At 37.8% G+C, this 21,652-nt stretch overlaps 1 protein-coding gene across 1 annotated transcript; it reads left to right on the forward strand.

Moving 5' to 3' along the window:
• Nucleotides 1-65: 65 nt before the first annotated feature.
• LOC135072154 (uncharacterized) lies at nt 66-20,150 on the forward strand. Its single transcript, XM_063966108.1, has 10 exons — nt 66-266; nt 3,587-3,640; nt 3,787-3,844; nt 3,923-4,170; nt 6,845-7,337; nt 7,417-7,473; nt 11,272-11,396; nt 14,134-14,456; nt 17,435-17,527; nt 20,036-20,150. The coding sequence occupies exons 1-10, from the start codon at nt 66-68 to the stop codon at nt 20,148-20,150; spliced, it is 1,767 nt and encodes a 588-aa protein (XP_063822178.1).
• Nucleotides 20,151-21,652: the final 1,502 nt, after the last annotated feature.

A 21,652-nucleotide genomic window follows, 5' to 3' on the forward strand; every position in this document is an offset into this window, starting at 1 on the left:
TCAATAATTAACTATTCTTATCAACAAATTAAATGAGCAGGGATATCGAGTTATGTCTATAAGTAATGGAAGGTACAGAACTGGGTGGCGACCAGCAATTCTGTTTGAGATGGAACAATTTTCAAGCGAATATAACTTCTCAATTCGAGGCACTGCGCGATGATGAGGACTTCGTGGACGTCACCCTGGCATGCGAAGGTCACAGGCTGGAGGCCCACAAAGTGGTTCTCTCAGCGTGTAGTCCTTATTTCAAGGAATTATTCAAAGTAAGTGTATCTTTCACTCCCCACACTTTGATGTGTCACCATTACAATGACTCTAGTGAAAGTTGTTATGTATAAAACACTTGATCTACTTACAAATGCCATGTCTCGCGTTCCGGTTAAGTACTCGTGATTTCATTTATTTGTACCTACTTTAAAATTCTGTTTTACAATTTCTAATTAACTCATTATCATTTCTTCTATAGATTATATGTATGTCTTGAGCAGAGATATTGGATTCCTTCTGTGTGACCATTACATTCCTTACTAATGAATATGTCTCAAGTCAATACCCAATTAATTAATGGATTCCCAATATTTTACTCGATTATTTGATATTGCTGGAACATGAGACACTTGTGGCCAACACACACAAATCTGAATATTAATTGATGGACATTTTCACCTCATTTTACCAGAATATATTTTTAGTAATTGGACAGGCGAGTATCACAAGATGAAAGTAACATACATAATGCAATCCAAGCCATGATGTTGTAGCAATAATGACTGAAATCCAACAATCACGGCACACTATGATTTAATTCATCTTCTTACTGATGATTTTAAATTCAATGACTGCAAGAAAGGATAAAAATATGTATAAATAGGACTAGATATATCTAGTTTTATTATAATACTACACTTTCATCTCATTATGCATTTACGGTTCTTTGTGAAAGCTCCATTAAAAGCCTTATTTGTGATGATGTATTAACGTTCACAACATGTGAAGTGTTGGAATTCACTTTGAGTGAAATGCTCTGGAATGTAAGACATATTTTTTTTATTAGGAAATGCTTCTTGCTTCTTTATACTAGGTATAAGGAACAGAATCCTGTAGATATTGAGTGTATTTCAGCCAAATACAAAGTTGTAATATTCCATTCAATTTGCGTAACTTACATATTTTTAGAGATCATAATGCATAAGAAATTGCAATTGGTGGTAATTAGCTTAATCACTGTGACCATTGTTCAAATCAACTGTCCCATTGGTTTTTAATATTCAAGGCAATTTAAATTACAAATGATTATGAATAGAAACTTAATGTGGTTGTGATGTCCATTTATTTTTGAATGTGTCATGAATTCTATTAATTATAGCACTTTCTTTGTAGAATTTTACTTATTATTTGGACTTTGAGCCAAAAAGTCATCAGTAATCTAATTTGGTGATTGATTATGATAAATCATTGTCTTTAAAACACAAAAACCATGCCCTAAAGACAAAAACAATATTGCAATTGTGGTTACTTGTTTGTACAATCACCACCAATTACTAATGTTAACATGGCATAGCTGACATCATACAAAATAGAAGTTATAAACACCATTATGCATTCTGGCAATTTGAAATAGGTATAATAGATTTTTTAAGCTAGATAGAAACTTAACCAGATCTTAATGTAATTAATTAACTATGTTATTAGTTCAATAGAATACTGATTCAAACTTGTTAGTCAAGTTTTTGATGGTTTCCTGGGAAATTTAATTAATTTAGAATTTGTGTTAATCACTCCAAACTGCATGGGATGTAATAAAATATCCTTATGTAGTATGAAAATATATTTCAAGACTTAGTTGTAAAAAAGACTATGGTAAATTACTATTCACATACTCTTTAGAAAATTTATGATGTATGTTTTTCACATACTAATTTGACTTCATGTTACAACAAGGATTTACATTTTCTTATAGTGAAGGTCACACAAAAACATGGCAAAATATTCCTTAAAATATTTAAAAATGTGTAGTTGATGTAAATGATATTAGTAGACAAAGGAATTTTTCGCCATAATATTTTTATTGTCAATACAATGGTGTTGTACATTTCTACGGAATAATCAAAATAGTTGTCACAGATTGTGTTTTGTTAAAATTACCAATCTTAAATGGAGAATTAATTTCTAATTTGAAATTTTGAATTCAGAAAAGAACAAGTGGGAAAATATTATTTTCGCACTTGTTTTGTCTTTAATTAATTAACGATAATCTATGTCTAATAGTTTTCAATATTGTGTTATGTTAAAATTACCAATCATGATATTGTGGAAAATTAATTATTCAAATTAGAAGTGGGAAATTATTTTCGCACTTGTTTCGTCTAATTAATTATGGTTAAGCTCGGTCTACTAAATATATTTACATCATACTGTTGGAAGTTGCGTGGTGGTCTGGTGGTAAAGCCTGATCCGTGAGCACGTAGAATATTATGGGGTGAGGACAAAATTCTACGTGCTCACGGACCAGGCTTTAGCTTGTCAGTCACGTGTCGTGATGACGCGTCAATGAATAAAGCGTCCGCCAAAAAATAAATTAATAGCACTTCTTCCCCTTGATGATCACATGAGAGGATACTCATACTTATGCTAATTAGCAACTTTGTCTGGCCGCTAAAAAAATTGCATCGTTGTATGTTAGCACTGCTATAGTTTAAGGAACTGAATGAAGCCCCAACTCTTCAGGTAGATTAAAGTAGTCTTCAGCGCTCCTTTGGTTACCCATAACTTTCAAATCTAGTTATCATCTAGACGCTAGTGTATAATTTTAGCATGAGGCATTTTAGCGCCGCCTTTCCATTTGGCGCCTATTACGACTGCCCTCGCTCTTTTTCACTGCCGTAATTCCCCTCTTTCCCATTGGGCACGTGCCCAGGGCCCCGCGAGCGAGGGAGACACTGAAACAGTAACTGCTGAATAGCTGCAGCAGTTGTCCTATCTTTTTAGGAAAACGACCCCCTGTATCCTCAAATACGTATGGCCCTGGCCCCAGTATCTTAAAGAAGGCGTTGTCTGCCATCAAACCAATGAAATATTGCCGCTATTTGGAATGGGCAAATGGTCACACGCAAATCTTAGTACAGTTTTACCTACAAGTCTGAATGGGAGCACTTGCGTCTATGTGCCGCAGATGCGTTGAAGTTCCGCGTGTCGTCACAAAGTGCTACACTTAACCACGCCTTGACGTCACGGGCCTTTTCGTTTGAACTTTGGCGCGCTTTATCTCTTTCAATTTTCATTAGTTTGAAAAAGTGAATAATACGTGTCGAGTATTTTTTTATAAGTTAACCAACGGAGTAATTTAAACTCTTGCTTTTTTACCCAGGAAACATCCCTAATGCCCGTTTTGACCATCAATCCCCAATTTTTAAGTGACCCTTATAGTGACATAACTGGCATTTTGTTTTCATAGAGTGGTTATTTAAAAATAAGGGATTGGTGTTGAAAACGGGCATAATTCAAACTTGCTTTTTTACCTAGGAAACATACTTATTCTTTGGAAGGTTCTAACCCGTGTTCTAAACGCCCCAATTTGTTCCAGAACAATCCATGTCCTCACCCCATAATATTCATGCGCGACTGCGAGGTGTCGCATGTGCGTGCGCTCATAGAGTGGTTATTTAAAAATTAGGGATTGGTTGAAAACGGGCATAATTCAAACTCTTGCTTTATTACCCAGGAAACATGCCTATTCTTTGGAAGGTATTAAACCCGTGTTCTAAACGCCCCGATTTGTTCCAGAACAATCCATGTCCTCACCCCATAATATTCATGCGCGACTGCGAGGTATCGCACGTGCGTGCGCTCATAGTGGTTATTTAAAAATTAGGGATTGGTTGAAAACGGGCATAATTCAAACTCTTGCTCTATTACCCAGGAAACAGCCCTATTCTTTGGAAGGTTCTAAACCCGTGTTCTAAACGCCCCGTTTTGTTCCAGAACAATCCATGTCCTCACCCCATAATATTCATGCGCGACTGCGAGGTGTCGCACGTGCGCGCGCTCCTCCAGTTCATGTACGTGGGGCAGGTCAACATCGCGCAGGCGCAGCTCTCGGCTTTCCTGCGCACCGCCGACGCGCTGCAGATCCGCGGCCTCACAGACTGCTCGCAACACAACGACAAAGTAAGTCCAAAATCATCACTGAATTCACTTTGTTTATTGCGGTTACACAGATATACGTTAATGGTAAATTATCCTCACTAGTTCTCCTAGTAGGCATACAAACTCCTTAATCGTCTTACCAGTAGTCAACTTCTGCTCAAGATCTCGCCAAATTCTTAATTCTCGTCTCATTAAGTACCTAACTTGGATTTTGAGAGAAAGCTTCAAATTAATATTCTTATGATTCAGTTTATTAGGAGTTTCAAGACAGTTATCTCTGCAACTACTCAACCTTCACTGGAAATTCATTGGCGACCAATTAGATTCTGTGGTAGAGGAATGCAGGTTGTAAGAATCACTGAAACCACTGGGTTTTAGCAATACCACTTACTATAGCTAAATTTTATTGCGGAGTTGGAAAACGGGAATAAGCGAGTGATTATTTTTGAATAAATGTGTCATAGTCATCTGCTGTCGTCACCTACAGTCCTACAGTCAATTAGGTACTGAAATACAAAAATCCCATAGTATTTTTTAATATCACCATATCGGCAGTCGGTCATTATCAAAAGATAGTTATCGTCAGTAAGCTTACTCGTGCTGGGTTGTCCACGTGGTTGTTAACAAAGTTTACCATGACTACGATTATAAATGTTTTCATAACCCTAAGTACTAATCTTTAGTCGAGGTCCAGAACCTGCGTAGTTTTATATCATAAGTTAATTATCGAAAGAAAGTCTAGTTAGTTAAACTGCGCTGTAGACTGAGGTGTGTGGCGTCACTGACTGTTTACAACGCCACGATAAAAGTAAATCCCGAACTACTAAGCACTGTAGATATTTTGTATGTGTTCGCTTAAAATTCGTAATTAACTCTTCATCATCATCATCATTTCAGCCACAGGACGTCCTCTGTTGAACATAGGCCTCCCCCAATGATTTCCACATTGCCCGGTTGGTAGCGGCAGCGGCCTGCATCCAGCGCCTTCCTGCTACCTTTATGAGGTCGTCGGTCCACCTTGTGGGTGGACGTCCCACGTTTACTCTTAGGAATGGAATAAACTATCACCAGCCCATCATTAGCCTATTATAACTATTAAACTAGGTAAAGCCGCCATCTTATGTCCTTTTACTCGACTCTGGTGGAGACTTTAAGCTTAAAATTTTTACACGGTTCTCCCAACTCTTTTAGTGAAGAATATAATAAAGAAACACTGATAATAATAATGCATTTAATAATATATTAAAGATATAATATTTATTTATATTTAATATGACGTCAGTCAGCGTATTTCTTTTTGAAGTCAAGTAACTAAATAATTAATGATTTCAAAGCAATTAAAAAACTAATTTTACAAATAATTTATTGAATATGTGCGCGCGTTTCAGACAATATCCGATGCCGATTTAATAACGTTACACATGTCGCTCAAATCGCTTCGAACTAATCGTCAAATATACATTATGCAGTGACAGCGAACAAGATGGGTATATAATTGTCATAGCAGGACAAACTGCAGTTAACAGTTCTAGCAGGCCTGTTCATCTCCGCGAGTTTACATCGAAAACAAAACACGCACGATTGCCCCCTACAAGAGTACTATTCGACAAGGCCTCACATACGAGCGAACATTGACTCACGCACGCGTATTCTTGTGTATGATGGAAAAAAATAAAGAAAATGGTGTACTAAATACTGTGCAGTATTTAACTGCCTAAATAATAATAAAAACACAGAATGTACTTTTTTAAGTTGCCTCAAGACACTGAGAGGTAAATAAGTAGTTAATATTATTCATGATAATTCATGCTAAATCATGTATTTCCTCCGCCATTTTCTGCAGATTGGCACCTCACGTCACATCATTTTACCGAACTCAGCCCTATAGCTTCGGCGCAGTACCGATCACTGACGTTTGTCAACAAAACTTCTGACAAACTTGCTTGACTCTTGAGACAAGCTAAATTACACCATATTGTTAATGACATTGAGCATACATTTTTTAAATACCTTCGCGAAGTAAAACTTCTGTACGTAGTACCACAGAATAATAATAAGTACTACGTACAGAAGTTTTACTTCGCGAAGGTATTTAAAAAAATGTATGCTCAATGTCATTAACAATATGGTGTAATTTAGCCTGTCTCAAGAGTCAAGCACCATTTTGTTGACAAACGTCAGTGATCGGCACTGCGCCGAAGCTATAGGGCTGACTTCGGTAAAATGATGTGACGTGAGGTGTCAAACTGCGGAAAATGGCGGAGGAAATACATGATTTAGCATGAATTATCATGAATAATATTAACTACTTATTTACCTCTCAGTGTCTTGAGGCAACTTAAAAAAGTACATTCTGTGTTTTTATTATTATTTAGGCAGTTAAATACTGCACAGTATTTAGTACACCATTTTCTTTATTTCCTTCCATCATACACAAGAATACGCGTGCGTGAGTCAATGTTCGCTCGTATGTGAGGCCTTGTCGAATAACTCCTGTAGGTGGGCCATCGTGCGGGTTTTGTTTTCGATGTAAACTCGCGGAGATGAACAGGCCTGGTAGTACTTATTATTATTCTGTGGTTCTAGCTAGAGTATTTTTATTAAGTTATGTATCGTAATGGATATATTAACTGGTATATTTTTGTAGAATCAATTGCCTTATTGCACGCCGATACATCATGCCCTTTCTTTGCAGAAAGTCAATCGTAAATCTCCTCCTTCCCAACTACGTAATTTGCTCAGCGCCAAGCCGTCACATTCTACCTCCTCCTCCAAAGCCGCAAGCCAAAACGTCGAGACCACCTCCGTCGAGGAGGACAAGAGCGCGCGCCGCTCGACGAGAAATTCTCCCGATGTTGCCAGAAATAATCTCAACGAAGAAGCTCCATTTCAAACTTCTAGTCAAATGAGGCCTAATAATGATGACTATAGCGAAACGTGCAACTACCCTTCTCTGAGGGTGAAAACTGATCTCGAAGCGCCAGAAGTGAAAAATGAGGAGAGCGATATTCTTATGGATCCCGGCGACGGGGACAGGGCCGACAAGTGTCAAGAGTTTAATGCATCAGATCTTTTGGAACCAAAAATGGAAGTCATGGAACAAGAAGCTAGTGACGAGGAGCGTTCCAGCTTTCCGCCGATGTACTATGAAAATAACGCATTAGCGAACCCCTTCGCAGCTCTGCAAGGTGAGACTTGTTTCTGTGTCCATCGTAAACTCAGTGTTCAGACGTTCGATACGAGACTTGATCAATGTTTCCTCTCCAGGTAACGTGGATCTCATGAGCGGCATCGGCACGGAGCTCCGGGACGACAACGCGGAAGGTGAATATACTTTATTTTTCTCACATATCACGTCATTTCACACGCACACGTCGACTCGGACAGCCGCGCCCCCGGCGAACCTTTAACATTACTGTCGGTCGTAGAAGAGAGCGCGCGCGGTCTCGTACATAAAATGGTGGCTAGGCGCGCGGGTGTCGTGGCGACGAGCCCGCTCGGCCTCCGCAGTGCCGCCGCTCGCATCCCGCATATGGCACGGAAACGGCGCCCGGCTCCCGGCGAGCGTCCGACCCGATTCGGCTGCTGCGGACGAGCATTTTCTGGAACACTTTCGGGTGCAGAAAATGCGCAGCCGCAGCGCGAGCGTCCGTCAGACGCGTTTCGGTGCGATAGCGCGTGGGGCGGGCGGCACGCGGCGGGCGCGGCGGGCAGTGCGATCGTGGTGTTGTTGGCAGCGGGCGGAACGAGCGCGGCCGCGGCGGGCGCGGGCGGCGGCGTGCAGTGCGCGCTGTGCGGGCGGCGGTACAGCAACGCGAGCAACCTGCGCCAGCACGTGCGGCTCATCCACGAGGCGCAGCCGGTGGCGTGCGCCACGTGCGGCCGCAGCTTCAAGACGCCGCTGTACCTGCGCCGCCACACGCTCGCGCAGCACCCCGCGCGCGCCCGCAAGCCGCCGCCGCCGCTCCCCGCGCTGCGGCCCGCCCAGCGCTTCCCGCAGTAGCCACCCTGCCCGGCGGGGCGGCCGACGACATGTGGCTTATGACGTTCAAACGAAGACTGTCAATAAATATTATCTAGTCTGTGATCGGAGTGTCGCCGGGGGCCCGTTTGCCGTCACACCTCTCCGCTTATTGCGTGCCTTTCGATAAATATACCGAGTGCCAGATATTTATTATATGTCGCTTAACTTTAACGAGGTCCCTTTGCCGATAGTCTGATGATATGATGAATAGTTGTTGTACACTGTAAATAGAGCAGTTTTATTAGATTTCATATATCAGTTATCTGTGACACGTCTCGATTGGAGACACTGTTCTTGCAGCTTTTACTGTTAATATACATATAGGAAATATAGTTAATAGATACGACATAAACAGATCTAAGCAAACGCATGTTCCTAAAGTTAGTAAGAACAAAGGATTCTTATGCCATGTCGTGGTCGCGTGGTACAAAGGGAAACAATATTATAAGACAATAACATGGCAAGGAAAATACATGTTTTAGTCACAATAATGAGAATCACATTGCTTAGTCACGCCCTGCATAAGGGTTTTCGTCGCATGACTAATCGAACCTCGTTAAAGGGAAGACAAGCTACCTTCCTTTTTGACAATAGACTGATCGTTGTTAAGCATTTGTTGCGACCGGTGCTGATTTTACATAACATAGGTTATTTACTGGTTACATACATAGTATAATACAGATTACAGACATACATATACACGAACCCACACGTTGGGCGCCGTCCGCCGCGCTCGCCGACGATCTGTATTTTCATAGTAGAGTGTAATTTTTTTACCGCAGAGCGGCGGAAGGCGTCAAACGACACCATTTTATTTGTCGAACGCGCGAACTTATGTAACTCTAGATACATAAATTCGTGAAGGAACCACAATAGTGATATTTTTATACACAATAGTTTTATCTTTACACAATGTTATATTGTTGAGTGATTGGACGGCTCCCGGTAAATTAGTTTGTACAAAAACTCAGATGTAATGATTGAATATTAAATGTCTTCAAAGTCGTATATTTAATAATAATTAATTAATGATACATAATATTAGTTGTTTAAACGTGATTTCACCGCGAGTTATATGAGGCGAAAGCTGCCTTTGTTGCCCACGTGAGACCCAGTGTCGCTGCAACGATAATGGATCGCAGGCGAACTGTTTCGTACTTTTTAAATATTTACTGTACGCTTTATACATTTATTTCTGCGGTTAGATATCCGCTGAACCCTCTTTTGAATAATTTACAAAATGATTGCCATAGGAGAAAGCACATCTAGTCATTTTAAAATAAAACAAACGGAGAAGACACGTCATTGAAAGTATGATTAGGGTTGTGAATTACAATATTAGTTTATCATTTGAAAATTAATTATAAAACTGTCTGAATAAAGTGTGATCTCAAGTGTGTATCCGTGATCTCTAAAACTACGCATTTATTTTGATCTGTGTTAGTCTTAAAATTATGGTTGGAAGTTGATTGCAATAATTATTATTACTCTTAAAATAATCGCTTACTTATACGTACCTATTAGTAATTGTAATTTGAAAAAAGCACTTTGGACTTTCCTTAAACTAATTTAGTCCCATTGATTAGTTAAGATGCAGCTTTCACTATCTTAATATTTAAAACGAACTGTATAGGCAAAATATCTTGACACTTTCTGAATTTAAAGTAAGCAATTTATGAAATTAGAAATTTTATCATTATAATAGACAGAAATGAAATGTTTATGAAATTATAATAATATATGAAATCACATTAAAAAACCATAAAACAGGTTTCTTTTACATATACATTATACATACATAATTGTTCCATTATGCATTATGAAGTTGTACGTTATCTACAGTGGTTTATGTTTGTTGTAAGTCCCGTATATTCTTAGCCGTTACTACGTGATATCCACCCATCCATCCTACTTGTTGCGTTTATGTTATAAACTGAACTAATTAATATGTTAAGCCTGTAAAATATACTACTTACACTTAATTTTTATTAGCTTTTTTTGTACAACATCGTACGGAATGACAATATCCTGCTGATTTATCAAGCTATTAATTTTAAAAACCAAGTGTCCATAAATATACTTTGATTGTAATATTTTATTCTTTAGTGCGATATTGATTTGAGCTGAAATTTAGAATTTCAATGTATGTACATAAATCAGTGTAATTTTTTTACTAAATAAAATAAAGTATTACGAGAAATTTCGATTTTCAGTTCAGTACTTAATTTTTTGTTTCTTCTTTTATAATTTTTATTTTAGCGATGATAATATGAAATTAATAGTCACTAATAAATGGCCTTTAGACGTGATAAATATTAACAAGCATTTTGCTGGTTGAGTGCCGTTCGTTACCTCTTTTTCTCAAACAATGTAGTGTGAGTCGCGATTGAAGTGATCATAATGCCATTTGAGAAATAACATCTGTCTTCCTACTCTAGAAATACCAGCATCTTAAACCATATCAAACTTTAGGCACACACATTCTATCTTTATAGTAATACAATAGGCTAATTAATTATTGCAGTTTAACTTATTCAAAAATCCTGCCTTACTACAGCATTAAATTTTGAAAAATGCAATAACGTACGTATGATGCAATTTTTTATAGCTGATGAACTGAGTTTGTAGAACGAAATATGAAAATTCCATAATTACTAATTGCTTCTTATGAATCCTTTATGCGAACATTCCAATCACTCGTACACTGTGACTTCAACGTTTCGATAGGTTTATACCTTGAATCCCTGTAACATTATCTACATTTAAATTAGAGATTTTGTGATAATTATAGCTAAGATCATGAACTCTGGGCCAAACTGAGAATAGATATTGCAAGCCATATGACAAATTACAGTGTTTTGTGAAAACAATTAACGTTACATTATAATAACAATGATAGTGGTGTTGGTGTTATCAAGGTGTATCTTTTTCTTAATCTATTTTACGGCAGTAATGCTTATTGGCCAGGGAGGTATTCAGTTAAGTTTGGTAACTTAGCTGTTACAGCTTCAACTTCTTCAATTAATTCCAACTGGATGCATCTCTGGTTTGAGCTTGTTGTTTATTAACACGGTTTTGTTGTGTATTGTACATCGTAGTAGGGCGATGGGACGGACGCCGCACGCGACCCGTGCCCGACGCGGTGTGGCTCGAACAACACCGACGCGCGCTGCCCTTCGTGCTCAAGAGAGAGAACGAGCGAGAAGTTGCAGCACCAAGGCTGGTAAGTTCATCTCAACCTAAATACCACCCTGTATTCAAATTTTTAGGGCTCAAAGTTCCCTTATAGTGGAATTCGTCGCGAAACTGTCCCAGCTTTAAAACATTTTGAGAAAGATTTCACAATAGTCGTGGACCACTATCTTTATTTGATACTTATTTTACAAACGACCGAATTCTTTTAATTGCTCGGTGAAAGTCTTTATTCTCAGACAGCCATCCACTAGATCTTATATGTCAATTAATTCCTCAAACAATTTATATTTTAAACGATGTGTTTAGTTGTCTGATTATAGAATACCACATTCGGCGTGCGTTTTTTTTGTCATGTCGTATTTTAAGGTTTGATTAATGATAATGTCGTGTGTGATAACAATTGCCATGGCAGTAATAATGATAAGGTACACAAAGACAATGGTTGCGACATTTTTAACGAACGATATCATGAGGTTTTATCACATAAGACGGGAGATACGGTGCCTACGTTCCACGCGCTAGCAGAGGAATATCAGAGGAAATTCGTCATTATCATAAAATAATAAATAAACAATGTTTAAAATAACGTGCTAATAGCACATTTCAGCTTTTTATTTTTAGTTAGGTTTGGTTTAAGCCTAATGTATTTTTCACTAATATGAAATCTTGCGTAGCCGTAGTGTCTGCGCGCGCTTTCGCGTGCCCATTGAGGAGTGACTACGGTATTTATGTCTATTAAAGTTTTATAGAGACACGAGACGTGTTCATCGCTTTATCTTCGTCGATATGATTGTCAATAAATTAAAACTATTTGAAACCTGATGGTAAACGAAAAGCTCTTTAAGTATGTGCTTTTTTCTTTGATGAATACAAAAGACAGGGCAAAGCTTAGCTTAATTTAGTAAAATGTATACTCGTAGTTCAACAAAATTCCATCATTGTCAATAATCTTAACGTTTAAATCTGTTATAATTGTCATTGTGCACCCACTTAAATGTAGTATCAGGCTACATAATCAGATATACGGACCACCGCCGTATCACAGTTGCTATGAGCTACAGTGAATGAATCGAACAAATCATACAATATCTTAGCCCTAACATGTCTTTCGCCAGGCCTTATCGCAAACATTACGGTTTATCGTTCGAATATGTACTTCAATTACGTATATAATGGGGAACCAATTTGCCTTTAGGTCTTCCATAAATCGTTTTTGATAAAGGGGCACTCTGGCTCTAATCATGTCCACATACTCTCTAATTTAATACGTGGATTTTGTTGGAGTTATCTATCATACTGCAAATCTAGCCATACTCATGAAAATGCCTTGAAGAACCACGATTGGCTGTGTGTGTAGTGTAGTATAAAGGAAGGTACACATTGGGAAAATTAGCGTAGTAAAGGATGATGATAATGGACGCCTCAGCAATTTTTTTTCCAATATAAATATGTCGCAGTGAATCCATACCACAAAATACAGGTTCCAAAAGCGCCCCTTGTGAGTACCATCCTTAACCCGAAATCGATAAAGCGATCTAACGAATCGGAACAATAACAGTGCACGATGATGAATGTGGAAAAGGCATTCGAATACTAAGTTACTTAATGCATGTGCTAACTCGTAAACATCGATATTAAACTGTTTTTATATTAGCTCACAAATACAACTTTTTAAAGCAAGTCTTGCACTTATCTAAAAACAAAGAGTATAATAATATTCATTATTATTGCAGTCGATCACTAATAATTTAATTCTTGATATTTTCTCAACACATTTTTCAAACTTGTTTTTATCTACTATTATACATTTTAATTATGTGTTTCATCTTCTAATATTGCTTCAATTATATTATTATACTTAATTGAAAATCTTTATTTTATGAAGAGCTGGCTTAATGACTTCATTAATTTATTTTTGAAATGTCCCATGACTCTTAACAAGTTACAATCTAATCTTCAATTTATCACTTCATATCTATGTTACTTATTAGCCCTGTCGAATAGTCTCCCATAATATATTTACTTAAATGTTTTTTCTGTTAAATAATTTAAAACCGAATAAATAAAATCGGATACTGCCTACTTACGTTTGTTAAATATTTATATTTGATATGTCAATAAAGTGAGTTAAATATGATATCCGCTTCAAAGAAGTCCTTCGTATTAGTTTTTCATTTTTTGCATGTTTTAAGGCGATTACCGAAGCGAAAGTTCTGCCACCTTCACGTTTCTTTTTGCTGTGAATTATTTACACAATAATTGAATATATTGTATTGTTGAATTTTTTACTGTCTGTTATGCTATTTTTAATCACCTTTTTAAATATATTGTTCACTTAATGTAGTTGTAGAATGAAAACATCTAAATAAAAGTGCAAATAGTAATAAAAAATATTGTACCGGGGTTCTTAAACAACCGACTTGTTTCAAGTCATTCAACACTTTTGTTCAAAACTATTTGAAGGAGGATTAATGTATGCAGTAATTATTCACGAAGTAATAATATCGTTTCGGCGTTTTCAAACCGATACCTCAAGTTTTTCATTGGTTTCGATCATTATGCCACACAAACAAAAGAAGTTTCTAATGATATGGGAAACATTATTCCTGGCAAGCCTAAGTGTTAAAATTACTACTTGAGAATATGAGCTTGATTGATTCTCCGCACCAGCCATTCCAAGTTTGAATTAATCATAAACATCTAAAACTAAACATGCCACCACCGTTCCAGTCCAATCATTCACCCCAAAAAATGTCGGTCCGCAGATAAAGCTGGGCGAGGGAGTGGAAATCCGGGAAGAATTGCTCCGCGGCGTCAAGTGGGGCGACTATCGGAAGGTGACGCGGGGGCTGGCGGCGGCGCTTTTTTCCCCCATCGAGCTGGCCACGTGCTCCGTCACGGGACAGCGCTGGTCCCGCGCGGGGCAGGAGTCCCGGCCCACCAAGCCGCCCCTCGACCGCCGCAGAGTCCACGCCCTCATATCTTACGTCTCCCGACACTTCCCGGACGTAGAAGTCAGCAGGATCAAGCAGGTGCTAGCGTACAAGTGCAAGGAGAACTGCGCCGCTCTAAGGATGCGAACCGCCAGGTGACATATTTGTTGATTCAATCACCTACGCTTGCGCATGCTCCGACGCATGCTCAATTATTTGACACCTCATAGAACAACGCGCTGAGCGAATTCACTTAACATCGCTAGGATTTCATGCTCATCATCACCAATTTAAAAAGCATGATCGTAATGAAACTCCAAACGTGATTCATGACTGGACACGTGTTTTCTGCAATTTCACCAGTTTTAGTTAACTCCACCTGCATCTATCACCACCTGACCATTAACCAAGTTTTGATATAGCGATTTATTATAATATAATAGTTTCGTTTATAAAACAATCCGATGCAATTATTTTCAAATGCTTTTACTATTTATAGAGTACGATTAATTTCGCGTTCAAAATAATGCTACCTGTTGTAGTGTAAACGTCGGTAATTTACGTAAAAGTAAATGTGTTTTGTTTATTTAACTGTGCAAATGACGAAACAATGCACGCCATAAAGTTAATGTGGTTTCAAACTTGACCTATGCTCGCTCATATCTGTTGCTTAATTTAGTAATCAACGGTTAATTAGGGAGTTTTATTGTTTTAGCTTTGTTTGGTTACACACGGCACACATAGCTAACTAAATCAAAACGATTATTTGAAATGGTCACAACCTTTGGACCATGGATTGGCTCATCAATTGAATTTGTCATGGAACCATTAACGAACTAGATAAGGAAACTGCACGTTACCCTAATTCGTTTATTGCTTTATGGATGTGGCTTTTAACTTATGACTTGAGATAAATTTTGTACCGCGATGTATGAATATGGCTATTATGATGTCGTCATCCATGGCAGAACGGGACGAAAAGAATACATTGATAGCGTTTGACCTTTACTCGCCAGTCTCAACACAACAATTAAAAGTATAGACAGACCGCCTGATTCTGAGGTTTTAATCATCTTAATTATTTTTTTATATTATTTAACCCTAACATGTATTTATCCTAATTATAAAAAACATTGGTATTGATAAACCTAACAGTTTCTTCCGACCTGAATGTCGTGACCCCATCTTAGCCACTTTTAGTTAGCTCACCCTATAATACTCATTGTCAATGCTTCTTATACTCGTAATGCACAATGGATGCACATTTTAGCATACGGGACTATTCCCACCTCTCGTTCCCACCACTGCAACTCCTGTGTAGCCAGGATCTACAGCTTGACCGCCACAACAACCCAACCAATGAAGGTCAAGTTTGTCCCGGGGGAAAGTTAAACTGTCATTGGACCCGCAACGAAATTAATCAGAAGAACATAGGAGGAGTTCGAAATTTTAGCATGTTAGAAACCGGACCTTGGCATAGAATTAGAATTCTACCACTCGGTTAACTTCTGTCCTGGCATGACAGATTGGCCTGAGCAGATGCTCAGAATCATGGTTAACATTTATCAGTTTGTATAAAAGTACTAATGATATAAGTCTGGGACAGTAATCAGAGTTCACGATTAAAGCCCTTTTCCCAGTATAATAAAGAAGTCGAGAGTAATACAGAATCAGCTCATTGTGTTGGATTTCGCTAAGCAATAAAGTGAATAGACTTTCCAGATTACGGCAACTCACGACACAAAAACATAAGCGTTTATCTCTCGAGGCATGCTCTTATTTTTAGATATTTAATTATTGTGATTTGACGGAAATATTTTGTTTAAAAATATCCTTTTGTCATAAAATCTCGCACATTTTACGCGAATGCTGTGCATTCTTCGTTAATTTATTTCTTCAGTCATTATCTTGGTGATAATATCACTAGTTCCTGATAAAAAGCTCAGGAAAATCTTAATGATGAGTGAAAGTTCAAAGGTAAACTGGTTGGGAATGCTTTAGTGCATTAAGTTCGCCTTATGTATAAATTAATTTTAGCATTAAAGTTTAAATAAATAAATAAAGTCTTCTCTCTCAATAAGCTTTTCTAGTAGATTCATCCACAAGATGGAAACACTTTTTAATAGCTAGGTATATGTTTTTATTTTCCAACTTGAATCTATTGAGTTACCGTTTAAAAGTTCGAGACACATTCAAAATCTTGCATACTTTTTGCTGTCCCTTGTTACTGACCGAGTGGCCACTACTCGCCAGTAACAAAGGACAGCAAAAAGTGTAAAAAGAGCCAAGTTAATACTTGTAAAATCACAAAATGCTTTCGATAAATATGTATTTTTCTTACGTCTTGACAAAACTTTATTAGACAACTTATTTGCAATTCATTTGTTTACGTTTGAGTAATAAAACTAGTCTACATCAGATGGGTTAAGGTCGACCTTTATTACGGATCCCGTACTTTTACTGATACGGTTTGAGAAAGAACAACAAATAACTGCATTTCTTGTTTTTATGACAGTTAAAGTCCATTTTATGATGATGTTGTTTTCGAGCACTACAATCGTGCGTGATGGTCACCTGACCTATGAGTCTGGGATGGACGGTTGTTTTTATCCTATGACATTAGGAAAACATGGTGATAATACTGTTATTGTTGAGTTATTGGTAAATATTGACAGGGTTTCGTTTCCCAGTGAATACACCAATAAAAAGATAGATAAGAGATAACTGCTTACCTTAATAATAATTTATTAAATGAGAACGACTAGTGACACGAAAAGAGTATGATTTGAGGACTGTTAGTCAGGGGATCGGTTACTACGGCTTCCTTAGCTCTCTTTAGTTCCTTATTTTGATATGCACACTTAAACATCAAATATTTACAAAAAGCTAATGTTTTACTGGCTCTTTAGGCACCGAAAAACTACGGAAGATTTTCCTTAAAGCCTTCCATTTTAAAAGGATGCCGCGTTTAGATCTATAACAACAATAACTTATAGCGTGTAATCGATTCGATGCGACAGAAAAATCGTGAATCAGAAAAGCGTAGGTAAAAGCGATGGTGAAAGGCGCGGCCCGCGCACCGCGCCACTCGAGGCAGTAATTCAATTTGAAGTAGGCTGTCGAATTGTTTCAGCGAGTCCACCAACTATCTGCTGAGCGCGGCAGCTAGGCCCCCGCCCTGCGACGACGCGCCGGGCGGCAGCGCGCGACCGCCCTATCCTAATTTGTGAGTACCCTTATTTACATATTGATCACGATAGCTCAAAACTGGTAGTGAATAGAGTGGAATAACCGCTTAGCTAAAAAAAGTACTTCGTTCGTTCGTTTCAGCCAAATGACGTCCACTGCTGGACAAAGGGCTCTCCCAAGGCTTTTCACAATGAACGGTCCTGCGCTCTGTAAAAAAGTACTTATCAAACCTTATTTGTGGAAACAAAACTATTTTTTATTTCGTTCGTTCGTTTCAGCCGAATAATGTCCACTGCCGCACAAAAGCCTCCCAAAAAAAAATTACTAACGTCCAAATGTTGATATTAGCTACAGAGATGGATATTTGGTAAATAAACATCTCACTAATTACTCCCAAAGTCCCAAAGCAATCATTGCTAGATAACAGATAAACAGGCATAAATAGATTCATAAGAGTATATGTATAAAAATGACCATGTATCTGTGTTTAGTGCTGGTCCTTAGTTTAAATAGAATAGATAGGAATAAAGATACAATTTGAAAAATTAAATTCGTAACAAAAACTTGAGGATTCATTATTTTGAATGAACCTTCTATACTTACGAGAAAAAGTATGGAATCACCCCTTTGTGTTCCAAGCGATCTTAAGAACTGAATGACTATGTATTGTATGTATCTATGGTATCAATTTTAAGTTTATAATATCTCCTTTAAAATGGTACCATTTTTATTGATCTTCTATTAGTCATTTAGTTCTTATGATCGCTCGGAATAAATAGGGTGATTCCATATTTTTGCTCGCGAGTGTATAATGTAGAGATGCACCGAATGTTCGGTTGAATATTCGTATTCGGTACATTCGGCATATTTTTTTATGTTCGTATTCGGCCGAATGTTCGGTAGAATTGCCGAATAATTACCGAATATTAAAAGTATTGTTAACAATTAAAAAAATAATATTTAATTAAACAGTTTGGTTAACTAATTACTAAATAAGTGTGGTTTATAGCGAAAGTATTTTATAGTTTTTGAAAATGAACCAGACACTACTTGTACCAATTATTTATTGTAAAATAAAAAGATTAATTTAATTTTTATGAAAATGAAAATTTTAAGGACACTGCCAACACTGCTTTGAGTAACAAACAACTATTTTCAGAAAACTTTTTTTAGAATAGTTGTAATGTAATAACTACTGTCTTAAGGAACCAACACAAGTAGGTATTCAAATATGTTTATAAAATTAAATAAGTTTTTTTAAATAAATGTATGCTAGTGAATGGTGAACTAGGAATTGTTATAACTATTTGTAGTTTTAATTCAATGTAAGTCAAATAAGATTCTTTAAAATCAACAATAAACAAATTATATCATCCGTTCACAAATGAAAATAAAAAACAAATTTATAGAAACTTTAAGAGTCAACATTAGTCGGTAATTTAAGTTTTAATCAAATTTGAACCGAATGATTCGGCCGAATATTCGGTTCGGTACATTTTGAACCGAATATTCGGCCGAACATTCGTATTCGGTTCAATCTACATTCGGTGCATCTCTAGTATAATGTATATGATTGTATTTTTTCACATAAGCATGATACTGATAAATGATAATATTCAAACTGAGATCATGCCTTTGTAAATCTACGGCGCTATTTTTATGGTAATGAATTCTTGAATAGGCAATGGAATAGTTTTCCATAGTTTGATCCGCAAAGGTCACCCCGGTCAAGGGGCGAGCCTAACACAATAACTGACAATGGTGTGTACATTTATCGCGAACGTGCTATCTTGGCGCTGCGAACTTTGTACCAACATAAAAAAATAACTTCTTAATTCGACATGACTGCTTTCTTGTTACTTTTTTGTAAAAAGAAGAAATCTATTGTCTCCTGATCACGGGTACGTTTGTGTAAATATAAAACCTATCACAGACATATATGTTTCGAGTTAATAATTTTGATTCATCACGCGTCAGAAAAAGTAGATCGATTTATTTTATGAGTTAGAATTGTAAAAACGTGGAAGTTTAGATTACTTAGGCCCGTTTTATAAAATAATACGAATCTGAATCACGTTTCTGATGCATTGAGACCGAATTAGTGCAGTAAATAGTAAAAAATACACGTATTTGCGCTGGTAGGGTAAAAAAAGAATGCGACATGTAAAGGCTCCGTAAGAGCATTTGACAATTTGTAATAACTAATTCGATTAGTCTATGCAAATAAAGATAATTTTGATTTTTATTTTCATGTAATAATATGGCAGGTTTTCCATAAAGCGTAGGTCCATTATTAGAATGAGGGCTATCGTTTTTATACTTAATAACAGTTGGCACCCCTGGCGATTGACAGGACCTTACTCTACAGTGGCGCCATCTTGATGAGTGCAAATGCGATAGTCCTCCTACCACTTTAGCGCTCACCAGTTGGTGCCACTGTCTTCGCTACTAGTAAGTGACAGGACCTTACTCTACAGTGGCGCTAACTGGTGAGCGCTAAAACGATAGCCCTCATTGCAAGTAATGTTGTGTTTGTTTTTGGCAGTGAATCGTCGAAGGGTCCCGGGCCGCTGGGCGCGGGCGGGGGTGCGGGCGGGGGCGGGGCGGCGGCGGGCGAGTTCGGGCGCGCGGGCGACGAGCCCGAGGGCGCCGCGCAGTGATGCCGCGTGCGCGCCGCACGTCTGTTGCATATCAATTTCATAATCTTGTTATTTTTTACCAAAAATAAGAGAAAATCGAACGATACTCATCGAGCGCCTCGTCGGCGCCGCGGACGCCGCCCACCGGCGTGCATCAGCGTCCGGCGGCCGCGGCGACCGGCGACGGCGGCGAGTCGCACGTGTAAAATATTCATATTTATTTAGGTGATATTTTTCTATTGGCTACTGATAAGATTTTATCTCGTTATGTATCCGCCGGCCGCGCCGGGGTGCATTGTCGTACGTAAGGAGGTGTCGTGCCCGAAGCTCTAGCAATAATTTATCAGGTTCCTAAGACATGTTTTGTAGTTAGGTTCTATTTGCACGAATTTTTCGCGAACACTGCCGCTTGTTTTCTAAATTTTTTTTTCGAGGATATTAGTCGTTTAGTCGCTTACTTTATTTTATAAAAATGAGTCATTTTCAGAGTTACGTTAAAATTTGTATATGAGGCATTTAAGTGCTGTACGAGGGACCGTTGCAATTGCAAAGTAAATATATCAAAATGGCATAATTTTTAGGACTAACATAGAGATATTATAGTCATTTCGTTTTATAGGTGTAAATGATAAAGAATTTATTTTGGAGTGTCAGGTTTGGATATTGTAAAGTCTTTGGAGAGCTGTGATCATGAGGGATATAATATAAAGCAGTCATATTTTTAAAATATACAATTAAGAGTTATTACGTAATATTATCGAGTGTACAGAATAACCCGCGCGAGTCGCGGGCGCGCCGGCGGCGAGCGGGCGAACATCGCGCGCACGTATTTATCATATCAAAAAAAGCAATAACTATTATTTGATAAAAAGAATACTATTTTTAATTTTTAAATACTATTTTAAAGTTGTTAATGATGTAGTTAGTAAATTTAAAAAAATATCTTGGATGTCCACAGTCATTTATATTGTTCTTTTGAACGTAAACTGAAATCCTCATAATAATTATGTCTCACATTATACGTCATATCATTTAACTTAGTTTTTTGACGTTTCGATGATATCGTACATTTTGTACAATAACGTATTTTATAGATCCGGTCGTTTAGCCGTTTGAAACGTGCATGCATATCGCAGATATAATATGTATTCGTATTAGATCCTGTTGACCGGGGTAGTGAAGTAGACACAACCACAACACGAGAACGACAATCCAGCTGCCTGCGGGCCGAGCACCTGCCCGCAGCGGCCCGCATTGGTGTACCTATCATAAGTTACAGTTACCAGAGTTAGGGTATTTTAGTAGTCACGCAGTGCTACGTAGTGAATCTTACTAACTTGAACTATTTTGCGATGCCAATCGAAGGTCTTAATGCTCAATTTTGCCAAATTTTACTTGCCGAAAACGCGTCTTGTCTATTATTTTGTGTTTAATCTGTAGTGCAGCCGTTCCCGACTCTCAGGTCTCTTTTAGATTATTTGAATACGATGGGAATGGTCATGGTTGCTCAATAGGGTGTGTTA

The sequence above is a fragment of the Ostrinia nubilalis genome, chromosome 5, assembly GCF_963855985.1.
Source record: "Ostrinia nubilalis chromosome 5, ilOstNubi1.1, whole genome shotgun sequence".
NCBI classification, from domain to species: Eukaryota; Metazoa; Arthropoda; class Insecta; order Lepidoptera; family Crambidae; genus Ostrinia; species Ostrinia nubilalis.